The sequence below is a fragment of the Zalophus californianus genome, chromosome 3 (assembly GCF_009762305.2).
Source record: "Zalophus californianus isolate mZalCal1 chromosome 3, mZalCal1.pri.v2, whole genome shotgun sequence".
Taxonomy (NCBI): Eukaryota; Metazoa; Chordata; class Mammalia; order Carnivora; family Otariidae; genus Zalophus; species Zalophus californianus.
Window position 1 is genome coordinate 133,745,205 of NC_045597.1, and position 15,547 is coordinate 133,760,751.

General features: G+C 34.2%; 1 protein-coding gene across 6 annotated transcripts in view; it reads left to right on the forward strand.

The window, feature by feature from the left end:
* The window catches only part of UBR3 (ubiquitin protein ligase E3 component n-recognin 3), a 225,045-nt gene that overhangs the window by 207,249 nt on the left and 2,249 nt on the right, over positions 1 to 15,547 (forward strand). For all 6 annotated transcript variants that reach the window (XM_027588550.2, XM_027588549.2, XM_027588553.2 and 3 more), the window contains 2 exons: positions 9,331 to 9,510; positions 14,977 to 15,186. In XM_027588550.2, coding sequence (XP_027444351.1) covers positions 9,331 to 9,510; positions 14,977 to 15,186 — 390 coding nt within the window. The remainder of the gene's footprint in view (positions 1 to 9,330; positions 9,511 to 14,976; positions 15,187 to 15,547) is intronic.

Consider the following 15,547-nt stretch of genomic DNA (forward strand, 5'->3'; position numbering starts at 1 on the left):
CTGACATACTGATTACTCCTTGCCGGTATGGAATAATAATATGGATTTTGGTGTGTTCTTGTGACTGGCCACTTGCTGAATTCTCTTACTGGTTCTAATAGTTTGCCTATTGATTCTTTTAGGTATTTTATGTAATTATGATCATATCATCTGAGAATAAGGACAATATTGTCTCTTCCCTTCAAATCTTTATTTTCCTATTCTTGTCTTAATACATGTCCAGTTAGAATTTTAAGCAGTGGAAGTAACAGGCAGCATCCTTTTTTTCCTTCCCTATCCCAAAGAGAATTCTTATAAAGTTTCCTGTGCATGTCTTTTTGTTTGTCTGTTTATTTTTTAAACTATAAATGGAATCATTTAAAATTGTATTTTCTAATATGTTGCTAAAATGTAGAAATCCAGTCAGAATTTTTGAACATTAATCATTACATTTAGCCACCTTGCTAATAAATTCAGTAATTATTTCTCATAGCCAGGAGATGCTTGAGTTTAACAGTAAATTTTTAAATTTTTTTTAACATTTTGGTAAGCATGGGAATTCATCAAGAGTGGCACCTAGTACATGTTCCAATACAACAGTTTGTTCTCCACAGTAATCTATTAGACCTTCCGAATTTAGTTAAATGTTTTAGTGTAACACTACTTCTACTACCTTAATAGGGCTAATTATATTGTAATCTATATGGTTCTCTTATATTTTCTCCTACTTAAATGCATCCTCTCATATTTATCCAATTACTCTGGAATTCTTACACAGGGACTTCAGGTAATTTTTTGAATTCCATAGCATTGTTTGTAAGATGTTTGTGTATGTGTAGTTTTCTTAGAAGAAAATGGTTATCAGACTCATAGGAGACTGTGATTACCACCGCTGCCCCCACAAATTTGAAAACCAGTGCTCTAATATATCTCCTTTAATTTTTTTTCTTTCTTCTATCTGTCAACAATAGTTTTGCCATGAATAATTATAATGATAACTAGCATTTATTGTATATTGACACATGCTAGTGCTGTTTTAAGTGCTTTGCATTTAAATTCATTTAAGTTTCCCAACAACTAGAAGGTAGCTCTTATAATCCTCACTTTACAGAAAGGAAACAGAGAGATGAGTAACTTGCCCAAGATTTCACAGCTAGTATTTAAAGCAGCCAGGATTTGAACACATTTAGTCTGGATGCCAAATCTGCACTATTAACCTCTGAGCTGTGCTGCTTCTTGTTACACAAAACATTTTTTGAGGAGTACAGATAATTTTCTTCTAGTATTAAGTCTGTAAAAACCACTATAATATTGCATATTATACTCTCTTTGAATCTCAATGTAATAATGAATACTCCACCTATAGATATCTCTTATAGCACAATAATAGGGTGATCAATTTATTTATAGCTGAATAGACATACTGAAATAGCAAAAAAATTTGAAAACATCTCAAATATCGATCAATAAGAAACTGGCTAAATAAATTGTGGTTTATTCATGCAATGGAATACTCTGCAGAAAAGAATAAAAGTTTTCTATGTACTAATATGGAAAAATCTCAAAAATATATTAAGTAACCAAAGGCAAGGCATGTTTGTATTAAATGCAGTTAGGGGAGAAATAGTGGTATTTATATTTGCTTATATATATAATCCCCATCACCTCTTTGACCCCCCCCCACTTCCCCTCTGGTAACCATCAGTTTGTTCTCCATCATTAGGAGTATGTTTCTTGGTTTGCCCCCCTCCCCATGATAATTTGTTTTGTTTCTTAAATTCGACATATGAGTGAAATCATATGGTATTTGTCTTTCTCTGACTGACTTATTTCACTTAGCATAATACTGTCTAGCTCCACCCATGGCAAGATTTTGTTCTTTTTTTATGGCTGAGTAAATATTCCATTATATATATATAAACATACATACAGACCACATCTTCTTTATCCATTCATCAGTCATTGGGCACTTGGGCTGTTTCCATAATTTGGCTATTGTAAATAATGCTGCTATAGACATTGGGGTGCATGTATCCCTTCAAATCAGTATTTTTGTATTTTTTGGGTAAATATCTCCAGTAGTATAATTGCTGGATCATAACTTTTTGAGGAACCTCCATACTATTTTCCAGAGAGGCTGCACCAGTTTGCATTCCCACCAACAGTGCAAGAGGTTTCCTTTTTCTCCACATTCTTGCCAACACTTGTTTCTTGTGTTTTTGATATTAACCATTCTGGCAGGTGTGAGGTGATATCTCATTGTAGTTTTGATTTGTGTTTCCCTGATGATAAGTGATATTGAGCATCTTTTCGTGTATCTTTTGGCCATCTGGATGTCTTCTTTGGGAAAATGTCTATTCATGTCTTCTGCCCATTTTTAATTGGATTATTTGGTTTTGGGGTGTTGAGTGGTATAAATTCTTTATAGATTTTGGATACTGACCCCTTATCAGATATGTCATTTGCAAATATCTTCTTCCATTCTGTAGGTTGTCTTTTTGTTTTGTTTCCTTCGCTGTGCAGGAGCTTTTATATTGATGAAGTCCCAATAGTTTATTTTTGCTTTTGTTTCCCTTGTCTTGGGAGACATATCTAGAAAGAAGTTGCTATTGTTGATGTCAAAGAAGTTACTGCCTGTGTTCTCCTCTAGGATTTTTATGGTTTCAAGTCTCACATTTAGGTCATCATTCCATTTTGAATTTATTTTTGTGTATGCTGTAAGAAAGGGGTCCAGTTTCATTCTTTTCCATGTTTCTATCAAGTTTTCCCAACACTGTTTGTTGAAGAGACTGTCTTTTTCCCTTTGGATAGTCTTTCCTGCTTTGTCAAAGATTAATTGACCATATACTTGTGGGTTCATTTCTCGGTTTTCTATTTTATTGATTTGTGTGTCTATTTTTGTGCCAGTACCATACTATTTTGATCACTACAGTTTTGTAATATAACTTGAAGTCCGGAATTGTGACGCCTTTAGTTTTGCTTTTCTTTTTCAAAGTTGCTTTGGCTATTTGGGGTCTTTTGTGGTTTCATACAAATTTTAGGATTGTTTGTTCTAGCTCTGTGAAAAATGCTGTTGGTATTTTGGGGATTGTATTAAATGTGTAGATTGCTTTGGGTAGTGTAGACATTTTAACAATACATATTCTTCCAATCCATGAGCATGGAATGTCTTTCCATTTCTTTGTGTCATTTTCTATAAAAGAAGTACCCCTTTCCCTAGCCACTCAGTCACTGTCAGGTGCTATCAGTTTCCTTTATATTATTCCAGATATACATATACCAAAAAATATGTGTGTAGAGGTGTGTATTTTTTCCTTAGCCCCTTTTTAACATATTGTTCTATAGCTTGCACTTTTTTCACTTAAAAGTGTATCTTAGAGATCATTTCATATTCAATGTATGAAGACCTTCTTCATTCTGTTTTACAGATTCAGAATATTTCATTGTATGATGTGCCAGGATGTATTTAATCAGCCCTTTATTAATAAACATTTGGGTTATTTCTAATCCTTTGTTATATATAAATGATACAATAATGAATAATAGCACTTGCAAGTTATTTTGTATGTTTTCGATTGTATTTGTGGGATAAGTTATTTGTGGTTTGCTGTGTCAGCCCTTACATACATTTGTAGTTTTGATGGTTATTACCAAATGCCTTTCACTGAAGTTGTATCAATTACATTAATAGTAAAGTATGAGAGTTTCCCTAATGATGTATCTATGCAGTGTGTTCTCAAACTATTTGATCTTTGCCTCTAGATCTTTTAACTAGGTAAAATATATCTCAATGTAGTTTTAATTAGCATTTCTCCTAAGGTTGAGTATTTCCATATTTAGGAGCCATTTTATTTCTTTTACTACAACTTACGTGTATATAATGTTTCTTTTGAAAATAATTAGAAAATGAAAACAAGTAAAAAGATAATTTACTATCTGACCTTGAAAAACAATTATCTCATAACTTTTCTTTGTTTAGAATAATCTGCCACTCTATTTTATCTAAGTCAAGTGAGAAACTTTTATTTTTCTTTCATAAATTTTTCCTCAGCTAGGGTTTCTCTCATTTTAGTAACCCAGATTTGGACTCAACAACTGCTGCATAAAGATGAACCAAGTAATCCTGAAGTAGTCTATATAAATGCCAGGAGAAAAAAAATTCATTTATGTAGATCTTTGTTAATTTTTATTCATTGTTGGATGTCATATCATAAAGATGAAAAATATTACTATTTTTCTACCATTGGTAGTTCCCCTTTTCTCGTTATTTTTGTGCCTTATATTAGAAATAAATGCCTTTTCTCAATACAGCAGGAAGATATAACAGTTAAAAATGTATATGCACAAAACAAAAAGCCCCAAATTACATAAACAGAAATTGACAGAATTGAAAGAAGAAATAGACACATCTACAATTATAGCTGGAGACCTCAATGTCTTCTTACTAGTCAATAACAAGGAGACAGTGTAAATGAAACCTGAACAATACTATCAATCAACTTAGTGTCATTAACATCTATAACATCTATAGAATACTTCACCAAACAGTAGCAAAATGCATATTTTTTTACAAGTGCACATGAGTATTCACCAGAATATACCATATGCCAAGCCATAATGCAAGTATCAATACATGTAGAAGTGTGTAGACATTTTAACAATACATATTCTTCCAATCCATGAGCATGGAATGTCTTTCCATTTCTACTCATAAGAGTAGAAGAGTTGAAATCATACAGCATATTTTCTGACCACATAAGAATTAAAATCAATAACAAAAAAAATACGGAAATCCCCAAATGTGTGGGAATTAAGCAGCATACTTTTGAATAACTTATATGGCAAAGCAGAAATCCCAAAGAAATTAGAAAATACTTAAACTGAGTGAAAATGAAAACACAGCACAGCAAAAAAGCAAGATGTCACTAAAATAATTCTTGGAGAGATACAGCTTCTAATGCTTATATTTATAAAGAAGAAAGTTCTCAAATCATTCACCTAAATTTCTATTTTATGAAGCTAGAAATAGGGCAGATTAGACCCAAAGCAAGTAAAAGAAAGGATATTAGAAAAATCAGAGCAGAAATCAATGAAGTAGTAATAGAGAAATAGTAGAGAAAAATCAAAGTGGTTTTTTTTTGCAAAGACCAGTAAAATGGATAAATCTAAATGTTAGGAGCTCAGCTGAACTGGAAGAGAGAGAACTGAATTCTAGTTCTAGAAGTTCTAGAAGGAGGTGTCAGAGTAGCTGATTAAAGCCACAAGCCAAAAGTGAGAGAGTTAAGTCTCTAATCACTTACTGTGATGGTATAAGCAAGAGGCTAAAACCACAGAAAATGCCAGTTCTTCCTGTTCCATTTACCCTCATGGAATGAAATGGCACGCCAGTCGTGAGTCAGTTGGATCAGCTCAGATGTGGGGATCTGTTGAGGGAGTCCCCAAACAAAAGGCTTTGGCAGTTTTATGGGCTCTGAGGTAGAGAAAAGTCGGGGTGGGGGGGGAGGGATAAGAGTAGAAGAGAACCCTTCCCAAGGCCTCAGATAAAGAAGCCTAGGAGTAAAGGTACCAGAGCTAGGAATGTAAATATGTGAAAGAATGTGACTGGGGGAGGGGAGGGGCCTGAGACCTTGACTGTAAATTCCTTCAGAGCCTGCAATGCATTGGCTGTGTACTGAGTCTGATGTAGGGAGGGTGGTTTTGACCCACAAAGCCTGTGAAGTAAAACCTTTGTAAATTGCCTATAGTTAGGCCTGAAAAAAAAATCACACATAGATTTTTAACTAGGAGCCAGACTCCTCACTAAATTGATAAGGAAAAAAGAAGGTACAAATTACCAGTATCAGGAATGAAGGAGGAAACATCCCTATAGAAACATAAGAGAATATTATGAATAACATTTGCCAACAAATTTGATCATGTAGATGAAGTGGACAAATTCTTTGAAAAATACAAATTACTAAAACTGACTCAAGAAGAAATAGAAAATCTTGACTAGATCTTTCTTATCAAGTAAGAAAGTTGATTTAGCTTATTAAACGTCTATAATTATTATCCTTCAAAAAAAGAGAAGTCAACAACTTTCTACTAGCAAAGGTAACATCATGGTGAATTCTATGAAACATTTAAGGAAGAAATTGTATTGATATATACAAACTTTCAGAAAACAGAGGAAGAATGAACAGTCCAAACTCATTTTATTAGGCCAATTTTATCCTGATATGCAAACCAGGCATCATGAGAAAACTACAAACCCAGATTTTTCATTACATAGAAGCAAAAGCCTTAACAAAATATTAGCTATAGAAAAGGATAATACACTATGGCCAAATGGGTTTATCCTAGGAACTATAGTTGGTTCACCATCAAAAATCATTTAATTTAATTCACGATATTAATAGAGTTGATTTTTTAACAGCATATGATCATCTCAGTCGTCAAAAATGTTTGACAAAATTCAACACCCATTCATGGTAAAAACACTAAAAAACAAGGAACAGAAAGGAATTTTCTCAACCTGATAAAGGGCATGTATGAAAAACCCATAGCTAACATCATAATTAATAGTGAAAGATAGGAAGCTTGCTCTTTAAAATCAGGGACAAGAAAGGATGGCTACCCTCATCACTTCTTTTTAGCATTGAAGTAGAAGTTCTAGAAAGAACAGTTAGGCAAGAAAAAGAAATAAAAGGCATCTAGATTGGAAAGGAAGAGGTAAAATAATGGCTGTTTGCAAATTACATGATCTTATATGTGGAAAATTATAAGGAATCTCCAAAAAACTATTAGAGCTAATAAATGAGCTAAGCAAATTTGTAGAATACATGATCTATGTACAAAAAATCTATTTCTTCGTACTAGCAATGAGCTATCTGAAAATGAAATTTAAAAAGTAATTCCATTTAGAATAGGGTGATGAAAATATTCTGGACTTTGTGATGGTTGCACAATTTTGTGAATATACTAAAATATACATGTAAAGAGGGTGAATTTTATGGTATACAACTTATATCTCAGTTTAAAAATATATTGAGAAAGGACTTGTATCCAAAATATATCAAGAACTCTTGTAATTCAGTAATTAAGAAAACAAAACAAAACAAAAAACCAAAGTGGGCATAAAATTTGAACAGGCACTTCTCATAAGAATATTTATGAATGACCCACAAGTACATGAAAATGTGTTCACCATCGTTGTTGATTAGAAGAGTACAAATTAATGTCACAAGTGATGAGGATTTGGAGTACCTGTAACTCTCACTCATTGCTGGTGGTAATGCAAAATGGTATAGTCAAATTTGAAAAAAGTTTGGCAATTTCTTTAAAAAGCTGAGCATGCATTTACTAGATAACCCAACAATTCTACTTCTAGGTATCTACCAGAAGAAATGAGAACATATGTTCACATAAAGACTTACATAAATGTTTAAAATAGCTTAATTTGTAGTAGTCAAAACTGTAAACAAACCAGAATTCATCAGCAAGTGAATACATGAACAAAATGTGGTCTATCCATATGGTGGAATACTACTCGCTGGTAAAAAGGAATGAACTGCTGATACAATAACATGAATGAATCTCAAAATATTATGCTGAAAGGAGGCCAGGCACGAAAGACAACACACACACACACATACACATACACATACTGTTTGATTCTATTTATATGAAAATTTTTAAAAATCCAAAACTATAATGACAGAAAACAGGATTAATGGTTGCTTGGCACCAGGAGTAGGGGCTGGAATTGATTGCATACAGGCAAAAGCAAGACTTTTGGAGGGGATGGAATTGTCAAAAGTTTGATTATAGTTGTGGTTACCTGACTACACATTTGCCAAAATTCATCAAACTACACTTAAAGTGGGTGAATTTTATGGTATGTATACTATACCTCAATAAAGTTGTTTTTTAAGATGTCTTCTTTATGTAGCTATTAAAATGGGAGATGTATAGCTTCATTTCTAGAGATTATAAAAATTAACATCTTTTTCAGCCTGCATATCATTTTGCTTTTTTAATCTTTATTTTTTCTTTGTAGCACATTTTAGAATTTTATACTTAATCTACATAATTTAGTTTAGTTTTACAAACAGATGTTTGTTCAATGTCTACTATGTACCAAGCCCTGGGAGGACAGAGCCCCTGCCCGAGGGACTACTCCCACAGTCTTACAGGAAATGCTAATTTATTTTTAAATTAATTAATAGAAAATACAAACACAAGAAGTGTTTACAAAGTATGGAAGGATTAAGTTTATGTGAATGGAGCTGAGTAATCTAAGGCCTCTTTAAGTTTGGTCAGGGAAGGATTCCCTGGGGAGCTGGAATTTGAAGGATGATAGGAATTGATCCAGTGGACAGGGGAAGGTAAACATATTAGCCTCCTAAATGTCTTTTAGTTAAATAAAGAAGGATTGGGGAGTATATTTTGGTGTTTATAAGACTAACAAACTCCTGTAAAACTCAAAATAGGGATCCTTAGCTCACTGATTTCTTTGGTTCTGTTATTACTGAATAGAACTTCAGTTTAGCTGGCACTTAGTCTCTCAAGTTTTTAAAAACTCCACCCTCCTTTAAAAACTGACTTTGTTAAAAAAGAAGATAGCAGGAAGGGAAAAATGAAGGGGGGGAAATCAGAGGGGGGAGACAAACCATGAGAGACTGTGGACTCTGAGAAACAAACTGAGGGTTCTAGAGGGAGGGGGTAGGGAGATGGGTTAGCCTGGTGATGGGTATTAAAGAGGGCATGTACTGAATGGAGCGCTGGGTGTTACACGCAAACAATGAATCATGGAACACTACATCAAAAACTAATGATGTAATGTATGGTAATTAACATAACATAAATAAAAAAATAAAAAATGGAAAAGAAACTGACTTTGTTTCACACTCATTCAGGGTCCAGGCAAATTATTTTGTACTGCATCTTGTGAATTCCATGTTTTTACTGTTGTTCTTCACCCACACTGACAGCCTATGTCTTTTTAACCAAAAGTTACTTTCTCTTTGCCCACAGAACATTTGCTCTCATAGAGTAGCTAGGTTCTATAGACTGTATTCATCAGAAATGTGACAACACTATTTAAAAAATAAATATTTTTTATTTAGCAGATGCTATGGCACTTAAGATTTAAATTTCAAAGAGAAATACTATAGGATATTTGGATAAAAAGCTGGGAACCTATTCTCTCTTCTTTGCCCCTCCTACTCCCTTTACTTTCCTTTACTTGACTCAGTTAAGAAAATTTTCTTACTGTCCAAAAGTAATCGATGAGGATGACATTTAAAATATCTATAATAGGAACTGTTCTTTATGAAATGCCTTGAGAATTTTCTGTTTCATGTCTAAAAGGAAGAAGAAGAATTTTCGATTCTTTCCTGCTGCCTGGGACTTCTGCCAACATTTTACCAAACAGAACATCCATTCATCAGTGCCTCCTGTCTGGATTGGCCAGTTCCAGCATTTGATATTATATCTCAGTGGTGTTTTGAAATAAATTCATTTACTGAAAGACATGCAGAACAAGGAAAGGTATGTAAAAAGAGTAGTATTACCCACTTGACATAGTGGTGATATGCTAATAGGATAAGAGAATAATGAAGAATTAACAATTTCAGGTCATTTGTTCTTGGCAGCATTTATTAAACTAATTATGTTGAATAAATGGTTTCTTTATATAATATTGATGATTCTAAAAGCAAAACTATTTCAGTTAACAAAGCTAAGTTATTAATATGTTACTTTAAGTTCATTTTAGGTCATCAGGTTTTTATTGAATGTCTTAAATAATCATAGCACTAGACTTGAAAGATACAAAGGAATTTTAAGATAGACAAGGAACTTGTAAGCTTATTGGGAAGAGAACTATCACATAAAAATCAAAGATTTGGAGTAGCAGGTTTAAAAGGCCATGTCTTTAATTTTAAAATTTGGTGGGCCTATCCTGCCAGCTTGGCCAGTGATAGGTTTTGTGTTGAAGGTAAGTGACCTGGAAAGGTCAAGTGGGGGCAGTGGGAGGTGGCTGTGAATGCCATGGTTTGATGCTCAGACTTTCCTCTAAAGGTGGAACTACAGTTTTTGAGAAATAGAATAATATGATGAAAGTAGTGTTTTAGGGAGGTAATTTGGGTAGCTTTTTCGTAGGTAAATTGAAGTAAGGAGAGAGGGAAGCCAGAGATTAGGTGGTGGAGAAAATCTGTTCTATTATTCTGATAGTAGAAATTAGACAGAATATAAGCATTGCAAGGGACATATGAGAAAAATATATAGGACTTGATGACCAGATGTATTTGACTTTAAGATCTGAACACAAAGCATTAAAAGAATAGTAACTAGTAGACATAGTTCTGATAGAAATCTGATCCTGCTTAAAACACCATTGATGGTTCCCCATTGGCTATGGAGGAAGATAGGAAGTCTCTGCAAAGCATTCAGGGGTTTTCACCATCTTGCTTGTCTTTCTGACTTCATCCAAACCACTCCCTTGCTACCACCTTGCTCAGACCACAGAAGAATGGTTCTTAAGTGCACTATATGTTTTTAAACATCTGTGTTATTGCTAATTGCTGTTAATTTTATCTAAAGCAATTTTCCTACCATTCTCCTGTCGAATTAATCACTCATCAAGGCTTTGCTAAGATAAATGTACCTCTTCTATAAAGCTTTGTCTGATAATCCTTCTTTTTTTTTTAATTTTTTTTCTTTAAAATGTTTATTGTTATGTTAATCACCATACATTACATCATGAGTTTTTGATGTAGTGTTCCATGATTCATTGTTTGTGCATAACACCCAGTGCTCCATGCAGAACTTGCCCTCTTTAATACCCATCACCAGGCTAACCCATCCCCCGACCCCCCTCCCCTCTAGAACCCTCAGTTTGTTTCTCAGAGTCCATTGTCTCTCATGGTTCATCTCCCCCTCCAGTTTCCCCCTCTTCATTCTTCCCCTCCTGCTACCTTCTTTTTTTTTTTTTTTAACATATATTGCATTATTTGTTTCAGAGGTACAGATCTGTGATTCAACAGTCTTGCACAATTCATAGTGCTCACCATAGCACACATACCCTTTCTTCTTCAGTTCTAATCCCCTCCCTCTGTTGTGCTGTATGACAGTACTTTTGCTAGTGTCTATAACAGTCACTGTATTTATCACTTTTGTTTGTTTAATATGTCTGTTTGTCTGTTGTTTAATATGTCTGAATGGGGGCTCCAAAGGCAAAAATTGTTCCTTATTTATCTTTGAATTCCTAGTTCCTAGAAAGTACCTGATATAGACTAGTCACCTAATAAATATTTGTGGAACAGTTAACTGGGGACTGGTGAAAGAAGAGCCATGTTTCAGGGAAAATGAGAATTTTAATTTTAACATCAGGAGACAAGAAAAAATTAGTGTTTTGTTTTATTTTCAAAAGATTTTATTTATTTGAGAGAGAGAGACAGAGAGAGCTAGCATGAGCAGGGGAAGGGGCAGAGGGAGCTGGAGAACAGACTCCCCGCTAAGCAGGGAGCCCAGAACCCTGAGATCATGACCTGAGCCCAAGGCAGATGCTTAACCGACTGAGCCACCCAGGCTCAGTGTTTTAGATAGAGGTGTCAGACTAGACTAGACTTTGAGTGAATAATAAAGGCAAGGTAAGCATAAATAATAAATGTCTCTGCTTTTGTTCATTTCTGTTTTTTATTGAAATCCTTAAGGAGATAATATTTTATACCTTCCCTTTTTTAAAGGAAAGACATTTTCAGGACATTAATTGAACCTTTTATATTATATATAAAAATATTTTTCCTATCTAGTAATTTCTTTATTTTCAGATTATAGCTAGAATCTGAAATTATATATTGATGTCTAAAAACCTATAATGAAAAACTAGGGGTAAGAGATGGATATAATTGTAGAACCAGGACAGGAGAAGGTGATGAGTGTACTTAAAATTTTTTGTCTTCTTAGGATCATGGGTTAAACAATAGATAAAAATTAACTCATTTGATAGTATAATAGCAAGCTTACATGTTAGATGTATGATTATTGGTATGGATATTGATGGAAAATAAGAATTTGTCATTTAAAAATAATCTTTTTGTAAAATTGAGTGATAATGATTTGTTTTAGAGCCAGAACAGTGACATTTATGTCTTTGTTTCTACTTATGCAGAATTTTTACTAGTTATTTGAATGCACTCCCATCTGACCTGCATCCCTACTCTTGTCCCTGTTCCACTCTGTTCTATCTCTAGTCCTCACTCTGACCCAGGTCAAGCAGATTTTCTTTACCTGGAATTTTAAATTTGAACAAGATATAAACAGTGACTGGAGCTGAATAGTCCAACAAAACTACCCTTGAAAGATAGTCTGAATTACTGCTTCTAATTTTTTGTATCAGCTAAGATTCTTTGGTCACAGACAGTTTGATTGCAACAGACAGTTTTGGTGTGTTTTCTCTGAAGTGCTACCACTAGATAACCCCACCTGAACCACTTTCCTTCCTTCTATGTGGTGGTCAAGATTCAGATTCCTGGGAGAAAGGATCTGATTGGCCTAATTTGTATCCTATGTACACCCCTGTGATGGGGCAGGATCTTGTGATAGGCAACCATCAGACCTCTGTGGAACAAGAAAAGAGGTTATTTTCCAAAATTACTCATAGTACTGTTAATAATATAAGAAGGCAGGTAAGGTTGATAGACAAATGGAAAAACATATATAACAAACACTGGTGGCCCACTGTCTTCATATCTTACCTGTTGACACATAGACATCCTTATTCTCATTCACAGAGTTTCACTTCTTCCCCTGTTCATAATGATGTAACCATTTCATTTATAATCACAAATGCATCCACCACTTTCCCAAATATGCAACCTGAAGTCATATCCAATAGTTACATCATCAGACCTCTCTGAAATCAGAGGCTCTGAGAGATGTCCATTCCTTCTGTGATTTGTTGTACTTATACCCTGGTGGCCTGGAAAATTTTAATTAGCAGCTCCTCACCCTGAATTCCATAGTTGAGTGAAAGAAAAAGAGAATGGAAAATATTGCAAGAAGATATGCCACCATAAGCAAGAGCATTTGCAAGTAGTCATAAAGCTGTAGCTAATATATGGTCGAATATATGACTTTCTTCTTGCAACTTCTTTGGCCAGAACCTCAACAGGTTGTATTTATTTGACCAAGGATGTGAACCAAACTTTATTCTGAGAGGTCTGAGCTTCTGGTGATTGGTTGTGTCTTTCTTATATTAAGGCCATAATAGTTTACCTTTCAAGCTTGGGACATTGCGAGCAGTGGGGCTGGGGAGTCTCTAAGTTCAAAACATTCTGCTGCTTATTGTATAGCAATATTTCTATTCTTCTTGATGGTCAGGGTCAGTCCCTCCAGGCAATGCTATAAGCTGTTACTTTCTTCTCCTACTGACGTGGGGAACCTAAAATGGCCAGATGACATTTAGTTTGTAATTCAGTGGAACTATTATCATATCCTCTGATGGAGTATAGTACACAACTTCCTTAGGATGGTCCTAAAACCACAGAAGAATTCAGAATAGCAGGAAACAGAAATAAAAAAAACTTATTCTTGGGTATAATCATGAAACATACCAAAATCACTTTGCACTCCCTGGTTTCCAAACTGATGCATTTCATCTGTGAGAAAATGATCACCCACAATATACTGGTTGCTGGTTTAGAGCATGTACTTCATTCTGTGGGAGCATATACCTCATTTTATAGTTATTTTCTCCCAGCTGGTACCATATAAAAATTTATCAGCAAAGTGATTCATCATTTAAAAGATCAGTGGTTTTGTCAGATGTTTGAAATATATGTTAGGATCAGTTAATTCCATAGACATCCACCTGTTGCCTTACATCTCTCTTTATGAAGAAAATTCTTTAAGATCATGTGGTGTGAGCTACTGGGTAATTTACAATCTCATCTAGATAGGTATCAAGTTCAGTGAGGACAAATTGCTATTTCTTCCACTGATGGAAGAGTGCAATATAATCAACCCATTACAGAATATGCAACCTTTGCAGTCTGAGTTTGGGCACCGAATGCAGGCAAATAGCATGTTGTAAGCCCATATATTGTCCTTATCCTTGCTTCTGTGGCCACTTTATCCGTGAACTTATTGATAAATGCCAGGCTGACTACTTAAGTACTGCATCAATTTAGATAGATTATGGTTGTAGGTAATGTGAAATGATCACCATATGAATTGCCTGCCATCTATACAGTTTCTTGAGATAGTAGATTCATACTACATTTTATCTATTCTAAGTGTTAATGGAGAGGTATCTAGAAAAAAATTCCTGCTATTACCAGTATTTTTGTACAACTGCAGATAATGGATTAAGTATACGCTGCAGAGAAACTTAACTAATTTGGCACTTTTTTCATACTTGTAGCAGAAAATTTATGACAAGAGTTGTACCCCTAGCACTTATGGATACAAAAGGTCTTAAATGCTTGTGGTATGAGAAAGTTTTTACATCTTCTAAGAAGGAGATTCTAAATTATAAAGTGTTGATGTAGAAATAATGAGTTATAACTATAACCTTACCTTAAGAAAAGCCAATAAATTGTTTATCTGAGAAAGATCAAAACTTGATTTTTAAAAAGTTTAACTGTTTAAAATTTTGCATTAAGCATATTTAAAAACAAGTACATCTAGATATATTTTCCATGCATTCTTAGTTATGTTTAATATTTTTCTTTTAAATTAATGACAAGTTTAACTGTTTTAGGGTGCTTAATCTAAAAGCTGACATCATATTATAATTGGAAACTACATTAAAATTGAGATTGGTAATTGTTGAAGTACTATTTTAGTCATTTGTAAAATGGAAATGAGAAGAGTTTTAATAAAGAAAATAAGCCACATACTTAGAGACATGCTTTTTTCTTTAAAGAAAAAAAAAGGCCTTTAAAATAGAGGCATTTTGTGTTAGTGACTTAAATACATAGGACTAATGAATATTTTTGGGTAATATTTTAGGCCTTGCTTATCCAAGAGTCAAGATGGAAATTACCACACCTGCTCCAGTTGCCTGAGAATTATAACACCATTTTTCAGTACTACCACAGAAAAACCTGTAGTGTCTGCACTAAGGTTCCTAAGGATCCTGCTGTTTGCCTTGTTTGTGGTACTTTTGTATGCCTGAAAGGACTTTGCTGCAAGCAACAAAGTTACTGTGAATGTGTATTGGTAAGAAATAGTAAATAATTATAAAATTTATGAAAACTCGAATCTACTATCACATGGAAATGTGGTATATGTGGTTAAGCCAGCTCTTCATATTAACTCTTCTTTGAATTAAATACACAGTGCACAAGGATTTCATCTTGTTCTTTTGTTAGTAGAAGGGTTTAAAAACCCCAAACATCTGCAGCTTTATTTAAGTGAGCACAATTCCAATTCCTCCCCCTGCTCCCATTGCCCTTTAATGGCAGGGGCTCTTACATGGTGGGCAATGAAACAGTGGTCAGACCTGCTGTTGTGTATGCCTGCCTCTGAATTAGGTTTATGTTGGCTGTAAATTGCTTTCCTAGATAACCCTTACCCAAAT